Genomic DNA, 12,217 nt, shown 5'->3' with positions numbered 1-12,217 from the left:
GAGTAATTTAAAATTCCACTCTATTTTTATTGAAAGAGGACATCGTTTTATTAGGAGGAAAAAACAGTTGAGGACGATGAATTTTTTCTCAAATCTCAACTAAAATATTATTTTATTGGTTACATTGTAATATTTTATCATAAAGTAAAAAATTCTATATATTTGAGAATTAATCAATTAAAAGTATAAATTATTAAATTTAAATTCTCTAGAATAAAAAATTAATAAAATGATAAATAAAAGCTTGATCATTATTATAATCTAACTATCATAAAATATATATCTTACTATCTTAATTTAATAATGAATTATTTTATTATTTTACTGAATCTTTTATTTTAAAAGATCTCGATCCTAAATTATTATCATATTGTTGTTAAGATAAGAGTTCCTTAATCTTTTAAACATATTAGATTATATTTAATCTTTTACAGTCAATTTCATTATCTGTATTTTATTTTTTCGTCAATAAAAAAAAATAAAAATTTAAAGAGAGAGTAATCTGATCTCCTAAAAGGTGGATTGGGCTGAGGTGAGTGGCGAGTGCATTACACACAACCCAAGGTGCGTGGGGGCCACATAGGGACAGAAACAATTTGGAGATGACGATGCTTATAGTTATGCGGATGAATGAATATGCAACCAAATACCAATAATTCTTCTTCTTCTTCTTCTTCTTCTTCTCTGAGCCCCAAACAGAACGATCGATGAGCTGATATCATGAGACTCACCCCCCACTCAACACACATCACAGAGAGAATAGAATTGTCGTTCGGTGCTTCTGATTTCAACATTCGCTGCTCTTCTTTTCTCTGCAATTACAATCATGGACCAATCTAAGCCTCAACCATCAGGTATCTACCTACCTACCTTACTCTTCCTTCACCATGCTTTAGATTGCCAGATTCTTATACATGTTTGTGTTCGCGCTCGCTCTTTATTTTCTAGGTTAGGGTATGCTCTTCCTTTCCGATTAAATTCAATTGATTTTATCAATCAATCAATTTCCAGCGTTGTTGTTCCCCTCTTCTCCCTTCGCCGAACCCTAGAAACGTAGGCATCCTTCCCCCTTCCGTTTTCCCCTTCGTGCCTGTGTGGATATATGTCTGATTCGGCACTATTCATGAATTACATGTCGTGGATTTTTTTTTCCGGTTGAGTATCACTATGATAATCTGAGCCTTCCCTAAGTGGTTTTCTGCTTTATATTTTTATAGGAATCATGTATAGGTAATAGGTTCTTAGCCTGATTTGATGTTTGAACAGCTGAGATGATCGTTCAATCTTTAAAAATTATAGCCATCAATAATTTCTGAGGGTTTTTGTTGTGTGCTTGAATTTGTGTTGCAGGGAGTGGTCCTCCGCCAAAGCCTTGGGAGCAAGCCGGTTCCTCGGCTGGCCCGTCACCCTTTAAGCCTCCATCCGCAGGCAACACCAGTAATGTAGTGGAAGCTTCTGGGACTGCAAAACCCGGTGAAATCGTTTCCAACCAGAATGCAACTGCCAACCAGAATGCTGTTGGGAGGCCCCTTCCTTCAAGGCCATGGCAGCAACAGCAGAGTTATGGAAACAGCAGCTACGGAGGTGACTTTGGTTATCATGTCATCTTGTAGCCCATTGAGTTCTTTCAACATTTTCCTAGTTTTCCTGATTACATTAGATTGATCTTTTTATTTTTGCGGTATCTTCAGGTTATGGTTCTACAATGAATTATGGTTCTGGATATGGCTCAGGACTGTATGGATCTTCTTACGGTTCTTCTTATGGTGGGCTAGGTGGGGGAATGTATGGTGGTGGAATGTATGGTAACAGTATGTATAGGGGAGGATATGGTGGTGGCCTTTACGGGTCATCTGGGATGTATGGAGGTGGGATGTATAGCAGTGGGATGGGTGGTTATGGCATGGGTGGGATGGGTGGTTATGGCATGGGTGGTGGTCCTTATGGAGATCAAGATCCTAATAACCCCTATGGAGCCCCGCCATCCCCTCCAGGATTTTGGATTTCTGTTCTACGTGTGGTGAGCCATTTGTTATATTGCATATTAAGCTTTCCCTCATTCTCTTTGAGTGCAAACTTATTCCAAATTTCTGATGGGTTGTTGGTTCTGGTTTAAACTCACTTTCCTTTCCTGAATAAATTCTATATTGTGCAATTAAAAGAAAAAATTACTTGTCTCTCTCACCTCCATCCCCTTTGGTTTCATTTGCCATGAACACATTCTTTGTTGTTGAAGACTTAACATTGCATATGCTGAACTGATTTCCTTCTAATGACAGATGCAAGGAGTGGTTAACTTTTTTGGTCGGATATCAATACTCATTGACCAGAATACACAGGCTTTCCATCTGTTCATGACTGCACTCCTACAGGTTTTTGTTCATGATTATCTTATTATACTGTTCTGTTCTGTCTATTTGTAACAGCAGCCAGTAAGACAATCTTGGCCATTATTGTTCTTTTTCTTTCTGGTTTTTGTTTCGAAACTCGTCTAAATTCTAAAAGGTGCATTTTAAAATTGTCCCCTTTAGAACCCCCCCCCCTCCCCCTTCTTTTTTCCAAAACAAAAACCCCTTCTTCCTCTGCATATATCACTTTCAGCGTGGAAATTTGAAAGCTGTTTCCTACCTGCCTTTCATTAAACAATCTATTATAAGTGACCAAACAATTTAATTAAAAGCAAAACTGGCCTTTGGTGTGGTTTAGACTCGGATACTACTGTCTTACTGGTCTTTTGAACATTGCACATTGTCAAATCTGGGAACCTGCTACATATTCACTTGCATTTTATCAAGTGTGACGAGAGTATTTAAATCTTAAATATTTACCTGGTGTCATGCAGCTTTTTGATCGTTCTGGTTTATTGTATGGAGAGCTAGCTAGATTTGTGCTGCGCTTGCTTGGGATTAGAACTAAACCCAAGAAGGTTGACCCACAAGGTCCAAATGGACAGCCACTGCCTGGACCACACCCCCAAAACATGAACTACATTGAGGGACCAAAGGCGGCTCCAAGTGGTGCTTGGGACAATGTATGGGGTAACGACGGCAGCCAATGATGAGGAATAATATATTTTGTTTTGCATGAATAGTACCTCCAAATACAGTCAAAACAAGAAACATGACAGTAGCATTTCAAATGAACATACTCAGAAGCTACAGAAAGTCATGTATAGAATTCCGGATTGTAAGTTCGGTTTGCTGTTTCCTTTGCTATATTGGATCTTAGAGTTTACTGGAAAGTGGAAATGGGATCTTATAATAATAATGTATTGTTCTGTATTCAAGATGTATACTTTGCTTAATATTTCATAGTTCTATGGATCACGAGTTGGATTTTGTTTCCATCTTTTTTAGGTTCGAGATTTTATTTCCACTATTAGGATATCAAGAAATGTTAGTTCTTAATTTTGGAGAAAATGCATTCTGCTATGATATATACAAGAGATGCATGTAAAGTACTAGTCCAAAAGTATCTTTAACACGACCACACGAGAGTATATTGCTCACTTATAAACCTGTAATTTTATGGCGTATTGTACCTTTCGAACTTCGAAGAAGAATTTTAAAAGAAGTGCGAAGATTGTCATTTTTATAATGGAAAATATCACAACAAACAGAGAAAGGATGGGAAGCTAATGAAATTTAAATTAAATAAAGATTTACAACAGTTACGTACACCGCAAAAACGGTCTTCTTCTTCTCCATGCGAGGTGACTTTCTTCTCGTCCTGTCTCTCCTGTCTTGTTTTACCGGTGCCGCGCCGCCACCGACAACAACCGCCGTCGTCCATAGCTCCACTTGACGCCGCCGTGCGCACCGCGACAGCTCGAGCAGCACCATCGCGCAGTTTGCGTCAATCGTCCAGCCTCTTTGCATTCTGCCTGTCCTCCCTCGCGCAGTTTGCGTCAATCGTCCAGCCTCTTTGCATTCTGCCTGTCCTCCCGTGGCGCCGTTGTTGCTGCCGCTGCTGTGCTGTACCTCATCGACATTGCCTTTACTCCCAACGATTCGACTTCTCCTCCTCTTCCGTCTCTTGCCCTGTTGCTGTTGTTACGTAGTTATTGTTCGCATGCCGCCATGGCTTACAATTTTCTGGCGTTAGCTTGCGTATGCAACGATGGAGGCTTGAGTTCCGGCCACCTTTTGCATAGTAGATGTTCTTAACAACTATGCTCATGTCCTCTACTACCCCACTTTTGTTAACGAGGAGACCATTCGAGAGGCCATTGAAGATGCTGGTTTTGAAGCCACTGTAGACAGAGACCAACGAGAGAAATGTTTAGGTACGTCAGATGCACATTAAAGGAATGACTTGCGCGTCTTGTTCTTCCATCGTTGAATCGTTTTCCTGTCTTCACCCATCACCGTCGATTTTTTTAATTCCGTAAATGTGCTGAATATTCATTAAATATGTAGATAGTTATTTTAATTTTTAATTGGATGATTATTATGTTCGATTCAGTTAAAGTATATACAATTAATAAATAATAGATGGTCATTTCACTAGATAGCCAGTATGTGGATAGTTGTTTGATGGCCGGTGAAAGAGCTTTTAACGCTGAAGAGGTGAAATAATTGAAAAGATTGGATATTAGATAATTTAAAAAAGAGAATATGTTTGGATAAATTTCTTTAGGAATAACTGTTTAAATTTTTTTTGTATTAGTCCAAATTCAAAACTCGTGATACATTTTGCTAAAATTTTTCATCGTCTTCCTAACACAGTTGCAACAAAAATGATGTTTTCTACAAATTTAGTGACTCTTCACCAAAATAATTCTATTTTTTAATGGTTGTCATTCTATTAAAATTTTAATATCAAGTAAAGCAGACGTAATACATAAATACAATCCATTCAATGATGTATCGTATTATTTTGAGGATTCGACAAATAAATAAAGGAAAAGTCTAGGATAGCAATTTTATTGAATTTTAACCAGCATGTAACTAGTAGAGAAAGGTGAGCTATTGGATAAAATTTCACGCCAATCTTATACCATTAAATTATCATTAATGATTATTTGATAACTATTAATCACAAAAATTGTTGGTCCTAACATTGCCTATGGTCCTAACATTGCCATAGGTAGATGGCTTGCCCAATTATGAGAGAAGTTTAAAACATTTTACTTGCTTGTTTTTTTTTTTTTTTTGTTGACTATTTTACTTGCTTGTTTTGAGATACAAGTTGAGCACTCTTCTTTCTTAATGTGTTTCTCTTTTCATTATTTTGTTTCCTTTGGCACACGCAGCAACATCTCTATTGATTGTTGTTCTAATTTCTGCGTGCTAAAAATATAAATAAAATATAACAAAAAAAAAACTAATAACAAAGAGTAATAGAGGATCACAATTCACAGGAATTGTAATGGGGAAAAGAATCAAACATTATTATTATTATTATTATTATTATTATTAGAAAAAAAAAAGAGAAGTGAAGGTGGCGCTCATGACTGATGAGTGGTGAGTAGAGATAGGCTCTCACACAAACTGTAGAAGCATAGAGAGAGAGAGATCTCAAGCATGAAGAACAGCAACGACGACGACAATAAGCAGCAAAACGAAGACTCTGCTGCCTCCGTAGATTCCCGATTCAACCAGACTCTCAGAAATGTTCAAGGGTATTATTCTCTCTCGATCTCCATAATTTCGCTTCTTCTTCTCGGGATTCAGATCACGATTTCTCATCGATCAAACTCTACGTGATCTGTGCTTAATTTTTGTTCTCACCTCTGAAATTCGTTTAATTCTGTTCTATTATCGAATTTCGTATTCGTAAATGCACTTAGATATCACGGATTTACAGAATTAGGATCTTGTGTTCTTCATTTCCTCGTATATAGTGTGTTGATTTATTGATAGTTTAGCTCCTTTTACGTTTTCCTTAGAAAATTTATATATCTGTTTTCACCTACAGGGGAAACTTATAGGATGTAGCTTAGATACGAATATATTGATGGAAGTTTGTGTTGTTTCTTTGTCAAGGTTACTCAAGGGTCGTAGCATTCCTGGTAAGATATTACTAAGCCAGAGGGTAGACCTGCCAGATACCCCAAATTCATCCTCGCCGCCTTCTTATGAAAGGAGCTCACCATTAAGTGATACCGGCACAAGTGATCACACACCTGAGACACTAGAGGTCATTTTTGCGTCCATATTTCATAGTTATATTGCCTCTATCAATTTCACTTCATGGATCATGGATGAGTAGCACTTAACCTGTGAAAGTTCTACTCGAAATATAGGAGGAAGTTCGTAGTACAAGTAAACCAATTGCTTCTCCTAATGAGAATGTGTTAAAATTATCAACTTTACGCATAGAGAACCCGTCTGAAGAAGTGCAGAAATCTTCCGTGAGTACTAGAGCTACGGATTCTGCAAGAGTGATGAAATTCAATAAGGTGCTTTCCGGGACAATGGTTATATTAGGTATCTTAATTTATATATTTATTTTCTTTCATGTCATTTATTTCTGTTGTCTTTTTTACTCCTGTATATGGCCAAATCCAGTTATGGAAGAATCATCTGTAATTGTAAGCTGCTTACATACTTACACATGACGTCGCTGCTTACTTTAAATCTATATTGTAGATAAGTTGCGTGAGTTAGCTTGGAGTGGTGTTCCAGATTACATGCGTCCTACAGTATGGAGACTTCTCTTGGTAGGCTTTACAACCTTAAGCTCTTTCTTGTGCTCAAGCTCATGCTTTCATGATAGCCATTAGCCATATCAACCATAAGATGCATGATATCAATAAAAGTTTGCTGTTTAGTTCAGAATGTGCTAGGATATGAACGGGGATTCTTTATCCATAGCTGAAATTAGTACTAAGATCAAAATTATTTAAAACAAGACCGCACTGAAGCATTTAGAAAAGAAACTTGTGGATTATTTATCCTATATATTAAATTGTTAAGTTAATAGATCAACATTATTTGACCTCCTGTAAGTCTGTAACAATATGCATAGTTTCTTTTCTTCTTGGAAATTTAAAGATTACTGACAACAGGGATATGCACCACCTAATTCAGATAGAAGGGATGGGGTTTTGAGGAGGAAGCGCCTAGAGTATCTTGATTGTGTTTCGCAGTATTATGATATTCCTGAGACAGTTCGCTCAGATGATGAGATCAACATGCTCCGCCAGGTATTGTCTGTTATAACTTATAACATATTTCCAACTTGATTATTGGTAAAAATAAGTTTCTTCTTTTTGACCGGTTGAAAAAAATAAAAAGGTTTCTTCTTTCTAACACTTTGCTTCGTGTATTTGTAGATTGCGGTAGATTGTCCTAGGACCGTACCTAATGTTCCATTCTTCCAGCAACAGCAAGTCCAGAAGTCACTCGAGCGTATTCTTTACACATGGTTAGATATCTTCAGTACTCTGTTTTGTGGCACAGATATTTTCGTACTTTTTTCTGTTAAAAGAAGAAATACATATAGCTACCCTTCATATATACGTTCCATTTATTACGCAGAATTATAATCTTGATTAACACTGTTATCAGATTCCATTCTAGTGGGAATTAACATGTGAAGAAGCCTATATGTATACTTCAGAAGGTGTTGGGAATAATTACTCTGTTCCAGAGTACCTTTACTTCTGATTATCAGTTCAGAGCAATAGCTTACTTAGGAAAAGTATATAGGAAAAAGAACCTACAACCAGAATAGATCTTTTTGTTTTAGGCTCTTACTTTTCCGATTTTAAGTATATCAAACTTTATCCCTGGTTGATACTCCGGATCATACTTTGTTTTGACTAATTTTTTAATGCTAATTTTTGTGTATTATTATTATAGTCATTTACTTATATGACTTATTGTTCTTCTGCCAGGGCTATTCGACATCCTGCCAGTGGATATGTTCAGGGGATAAATGATCTTGTTACACCATTTCTAGTCGTTTTCCTATCAGAACACTTGCAAGGGGGTATCGATAATTGGTCAATGTCTGATCTATCTGCAGAGAAAATTTCTAATATAGAGGCTGATTGCTATTGGTGCTTGTCAAAATTACTGGATGGTATGCAAGACCATTACACGTTTGCTCAACCAGGAATTCAGAGGCTTGTTTTTAAGTTGAAGGAATTGGTCAGGAGGATTGATGGTAAGTTTTTCTTCGGGCTCATTAATTTTTCCATAATATCTGTGTATAATTACACAAACTTAATGCCTCATCATCGCACGTGGTTTGGATCTGTATTATTTCACCATGCCTCTAAAATAGTAATACAATCTCATACGTCCTAGTGAAACTTTTGAACCGTGCCAGAGCCTGTTTCAAACCACATGGAGCTTCAGGGACTAGAATTTCTTCAGTTTGCTTTCCGCTGGTTCAACTGCCTTCTAATCCGCGAGGTTTACTCCAAGAACTAGTATTTTGTCTTTATAAGTGCTTATTGATTATGAAAAGCTTCATAAATGAATCTTAAAGTGATTTAATATCAATTCCCAAGCACTTCGAAGTCTGATGGTGAAAAACTAAAATTAATAAACTACACAAATTTTGCATGATTTAACGATTTTGCCTAATCTGATATCTGATTTATGTAACCAGATACCCTTCCATCTTGTCACACGCCTCTGGGACACGTATCTAGCCGAAGGAGATGCCTTACCAGATTTTCTTGTGTATATATTTGCCAGTTTTCTTCTAACGGTGAGATGCCATGCTTTGGCCTTTTCTTATAAAATCAATTCTAACTAAATGCGGACCCAGCATAATAATTTATGTCCATCAATTAATTTCTTCGTGCATGTTTATTAGCTTGGTACACTTAAGTGGATAACTTAAAGTATAATATGCATCCTTTTTCCACATTTTTCATAGTTTAATATGGTTAAGATAATATTCTCTGTTATGGTTTTCTCAGTGGTCAGACAAGCTAAAGAAGCTTGATTTCCAGGAGTTGGTAATGTTCCTTCAACACCTTCCAACTCAGAACTGGTCTCACCAGGAGCTCGAGATGGTGCTTTCCCGTGCATTTATGTGGCACAGCATGTTCAACAACTCTCCGAGCCATTTAGCCACTTGATCAAGCAATTGTGATTTTTCTGTATCTAGTTTTTTCTCCAAGAGTCTTTTTGTCCTTTTTTGTGTGTGGTTTGATCTTATTGATGAACTATGTTTATAACCAATTTTTACCTGTATCTTGTAAAGGAGAGAAAAAATAAATAGGAGGCAGAGAGAGACTATTTTTGTTGTACTAATTTTTTTTACATACATACATTCTACTAATATTCGGCAACTAATGGCAATTAGTATTCATTTCCGTAGCAGAAAAATTATTCAAGTCACCGATTTCATAGTTTAGTATATTAATTGTCACTTATTGATTAGAAGAGACAGCAGTACAATACATAGAAACTATAAGTTAGTTGATTCTCAGGATTTGATGCAAATTGAACAAATTGAAACCAGCATTTCAACAATGCTGCATTGTTGCACAACACACTCCAACAAGAAGCAGCCGCCAAGCCTTCTATCCAAATCTGGAAAATTTCATGCTTATGCGATATGGAGTGATCTCTTTTTTGCCTAAAGACATAAATGCAAAATTAATACAAACACAATTCTATACAACAAAATATGTACGATTGAAGATTGAATATTGATCTTACATGTTTCTGTTTGTGCTCCACTTCTTGAATGAACTTATCAGGATAGTCCACAAACTGAAAACACTCTTCTTTCAAAGCCTCCACCATCTCTTTATCTCCAACCTTCTCAAGGTTCCTAATTAGTATCATGAATGTCAACCTATCTGGCTTGCACCCCGATTCCTTCATGGAACCGTATATCTCCATGGCCTTCTCCATCATCCCCACCTGTATATACGCTCCAATCATCTCCGTATGCATCCTCGTATCCGGTCTCAACCCTCTCTCCATCACTCCACAGAATATCCCCTCAGCCTCCTCAATCATCTTCCTCCTCCCCAAAAACATTATCATATCAGAGTACAATGATAACATCGTACCATACCCTTCCTCCTCACGAATTAACTCAAAAACCTACACAATAGTATTTATCTCAGAAACATCATCCAAACACAACCTAACATAACACAAAAGAGTATAGTACTAGTACATTAGTATTAGTTACCTTGAGGGATAAATCCAAGTAGTTTTGTCGCTGCAACTCAGATAACACATCTAAAACATCGTCCTTTAGAAGCCTAGTGAACCTTTCTTTTAGAATTTGATCTATTTTCTGCGGTGAAGATTTTGCTAGCTTAAGTGCTTGAATCACTTGAATCGCTTCTTTTGATATGACCTTAGAAGGTGGCTTCTTCTTGTAGCTAGCACGAAGCCCGCAATTAATCTTAATCCTCCTCTCATTACTCTTTATCCTTACGCTAATCTTCGATAAACACGGTAAAGTTATAGGCTTGAAACGGTGAATCGCAGAACCCTCGAAACTCCACTGAACTAACGAAGGTCTGGCTGTTATTATCATATTCAAACACTGAAAGGGTTCACACCTACACAAAACGAAGATGATAAAATAAAAATGGGCCGTATTGGGCTTTACATATAGGCCCGTTTTCGATCATAGGCCCAATAACAAAAGAACAAGTACGCGAGAGTGAATCGAGTTGAGATTTTTTTAGGGAATGGGGTTATCGGCTTCGAAGCGAGTGAAGAGTTCGTTATCGAACTCGCCCGAGTTTGACTCGGCCTGCGACTCAACGTTCTCGCACTGCCTCGATCTGACTCAGCACGCGTTCCCGGGAGTGTTGCCTTACCAACTCAACAGCGCCGCCGAGCATCTCCACGGCCAGCTGTCCACTCACGCGCTCATCCAGAGGTGGGTCGACGCGCCACCAGATCGTTCCCAGGTTGACTCCGCGCTGCGCCGCGTCACAAACCGATCGTCGTCGAAGTCCGGCAATGAAATTCTTGGACCTGTGATGTTCAAGGATTGGGCTCTGGAGCTGTACACTGATGCTGTGCTGTCCGGTGCCGGAAAAGCGCTTCTGCTGCGGGTTCCCGTCGGCGTAGCTGGTATCGCCGGAGTCGGAGCCGTCACTCACGCCGGAGGACAAGTGGTTGGGACTGCTGTTGGGGCCTACTCGCTTGGTGTTGCAGTCTCTATTTTCCTTGCTTTATCTGCATAATAAAATCATAATTGTATATATTATATGGAATAGTTTCTATTGTATGTGAATATTATTGAGCTAAACAATAAAAATATAAATGTGCGCTTAGTGTCTTTTCACTTTTTATTTTTTATATTATGGCAAAAATGATTATTCAATAGAATGGTGAATTTAAGCAGTTAAGAATTGATCAATTGGGGGGTAAAAACTTTATTTTTATAGTGTTTTATGTCTTAAAATTTTCGAACTATATCTATTAAAACATTTAAATTGTTCAGCTGCCTGATATATACTTGCAAATCTTTTTGTTTTATTTTTACTTTTAAAATAATAATAATAATAAAAAGTTTAAAAACAAAAAACTTCATACTTTGTATGCTACTTGGCCTGCAATGCAATTTAGCTATGTACAGCTCAAAATCAATGAAATATAGTTTTCAAGTGTTCATAGACATTTGGTCATCATATTTTGTCTTTTAAAGACTATACTAAACTGGCTTTTTAAATACGAGAAATTCTCCACATACAAGCATTTTTTTATACAAGTCTTTACAAGTGCATCTTCTTCTTCTTCTTGCGCACGTTCTTCTTCCTCTTCCTCTTCTTCTTTTCTTTCGTTTTTTGCCTTCTCTTTCTCCTTCTTCAACCATTACTGCACGTTTTCACTGCACCTTCTTCTTCTTCTTGTTGCGCATTCTTTTTTCTCTTCTTCTTCTTCTCTTTTGTTTCTTGCCTTCTCTTTCTCCTTCTTCATTTACATACTTTTCTCTCTGTTTTTTTTCTTCGTTATTCTCGATTTTCATTGTTTTTTGACATCAAATTCTGAAATCGTTTTTGAAGAAGAAGAAGCAGCAGAAGATGAGGAGGAGAAAGAGAAAGAGTTCTGAATTATGCATAAGGTGTATTTCAACGAATTTTGGGTGTATTTCTTAAATCCTTTGGGTTTAATTTTTGTAATCCTTTGGGTGTATTTCTGTAATCCTTTGAGTGTATTTCTATAATCGTTTGGGTGAATTCCTGTAACCGTTTGGGTGTATTTTTGTAATCGTTTGAGTGTATTTCTGTAATTGTTTGGGTGTATTTCTGAAGTTCCATTATCTTCAAATT

At 37.1% G+C, this 12,217-nt stretch overlaps 4 protein-coding genes across 5 annotated transcripts; 3 read left to right on the top strand and 1 right to left on the bottom strand.

Moving 5' to 3' along the window:
* The first annotated feature begins 449 nt into the window (after window positions 1-449).
* Window positions 450-3,344, top strand: LOC112706573 (peroxisomal membrane protein 13). Its single transcript, XM_025757950.3, has 5 exons — window positions 450-854; window positions 1,351-1,584; window positions 1,692-2,020; window positions 2,280-2,372; window positions 2,843-3,344. Exons 1-5 carry the CDS (start codon window positions 827-829, stop codon window positions 3,056-3,058), a joined length of 900 nt encoding a protein of 299 aa, XP_025613735.1. The 5' UTR covers window positions 450-826; the 3' UTR covers window positions 3,059-3,344.
* Window positions 3,345-5,109: 1,765 nt separating this feature from the next.
* LOC112706570 (uncharacterized) lies at window positions 5,110-9,293 on the top strand. Of its 2 annotated transcripts, none has more exons than XM_025757944.3 (10): window positions 5,110-5,623; window positions 5,988-6,141; window positions 6,248-6,431; window positions 6,594-6,664; window positions 7,013-7,150; window positions 7,280-7,371; window positions 7,844-8,115; window positions 8,281-8,366; window positions 8,566-8,667; window positions 8,882-9,293. In XM_025757944.3, the coding sequence occupies exons 1-10, from the start codon at window positions 5,526-5,528 to the stop codon at window positions 9,041-9,043; spliced, it is 1,359 nt and encodes a 452-aa protein (XP_025613729.1). In that variant the 5' UTR covers window positions 5,110-5,525; the 3' UTR covers window positions 9,044-9,293. The 2 variants fall into 2 exon arrangements, with proteins under 2 accessions (XP_025613729.1, XP_025613730.1); XM_025757945.3 differs by having other exon boundaries at window positions 5,116-5,623; window positions 8,259-8,366.
* On the bottom strand, window positions 9,294-11,152 carry LOC112706571 (pentatricopeptide repeat-containing protein At1g62350). The gene is made up of 3 exons (XM_025757948.3): window positions 10,114-11,152; window positions 9,630-10,022; window positions 9,294-9,546 (listed from the first exon to the last, which is right to left on the bottom strand). The coding sequence occupies exons 1-3, from the start codon at window positions 10,465-10,467 to the stop codon at window positions 9,517-9,519; spliced, it is 777 nt and encodes a 258-aa protein (XP_025613733.1). The 5' UTR covers window positions 10,468-11,152; the 3' UTR covers window positions 9,294-9,516.
* Window positions 10,625-11,223, top strand: LOC112706572 (uncharacterized). Its single transcript, XM_025757949.3, has one exon. It carries the CDS (start codon window positions 10,625-10,627, stop codon window positions 11,126-11,128), a length of 504 nt encoding a protein of 167 aa, XP_025613734.1. The 3' UTR covers window positions 11,129-11,223.
* The last annotated feature ends 994 nt before the right edge of the window (window positions 11,224-12,217 follow it).

This window comes from Arachis hypogaea, chromosome 8 (genome assembly GCF_003086295.3).
Source record: "Arachis hypogaea cultivar Tifrunner chromosome 8, arahy.Tifrunner.gnm2.J5K5, whole genome shotgun sequence".
Taxonomy (NCBI): domain Eukaryota; kingdom Viridiplantae; phylum Streptophyta; class Magnoliopsida; order Fabales; family Fabaceae; genus Arachis; species Arachis hypogaea.
The sequence above is the reverse complement of the archived record's forward strand: the minus strand, read 5'-3'. Positions and strand labels throughout refer to the sequence as shown.

Bases quoted from the DNA above. Each gene is read 5' to 3' on its own strand.
- LOC112706573 (XM_025757950.3), top strand. From the start codon at position 827: ATGGACCAATCTAAGCCTCAACCATCAG. The intron at 2,021-2,279 runs GTGAGCCATTTG...TTCTAATGACAG, and splicing joins GGATTTCTGTTCTACGTGTG to ATGCAAGGAGTGGTTAACTT. The intron at 2,373-2,842 runs GTTTTTGTTCAT...GGTGTCATGCAG, and splicing joins TCATGACTGCACTCCTACAG to CTTTTTGATCGTTCTGGTTT.
- LOC112706570 (XM_025757944.3), top strand. From the start codon at position 5,526: ATGAAGAACAGCAACGACGACGACAATAAGCAGCAAAACGAAGACTCT. The intron at 6,142-6,247 runs GTCATTTTTGCG...CTCGAAATATAG, and splicing joins ACACACCTGAGACACTAGAG to GAGGAAGTTCGTAGTACAAG. The intron at 6,665-7,012 runs GTAGGCTTTACA...TACTGACAACAG, and splicing joins CAGTATGGAGACTTCTCTTG to GGATATGCACCACCTAATTC.
- LOC112706571 (XM_025757948.3), bottom strand. From the start codon at position 10,467: ATGATAATAACAGCCAGACCTTCGTTAGTTCAGTGGAGTTTCGAGGGT. The intron at 10,023-10,113 runs GTAACTAATACT...ACTATTGTGTAG, and splicing joins ACTTGGATTTATCCCTCAAG to GTTTTTGAGTTAATTCGTGA. The intron at 9,547-9,629 runs GTAAGATCAATA...TTATGTCTTTAG, and splicing joins TGGAGCACAAACAGAAACAT to GCAAAAAAGAGATCACTCCA.
- LOC112706572 (XM_025757949.3), top strand. From the start codon at position 10,625: ATGGGGTTATCGGCTTCGAAGCGAGTGAAGAGTTCGTTATCGAACTCG.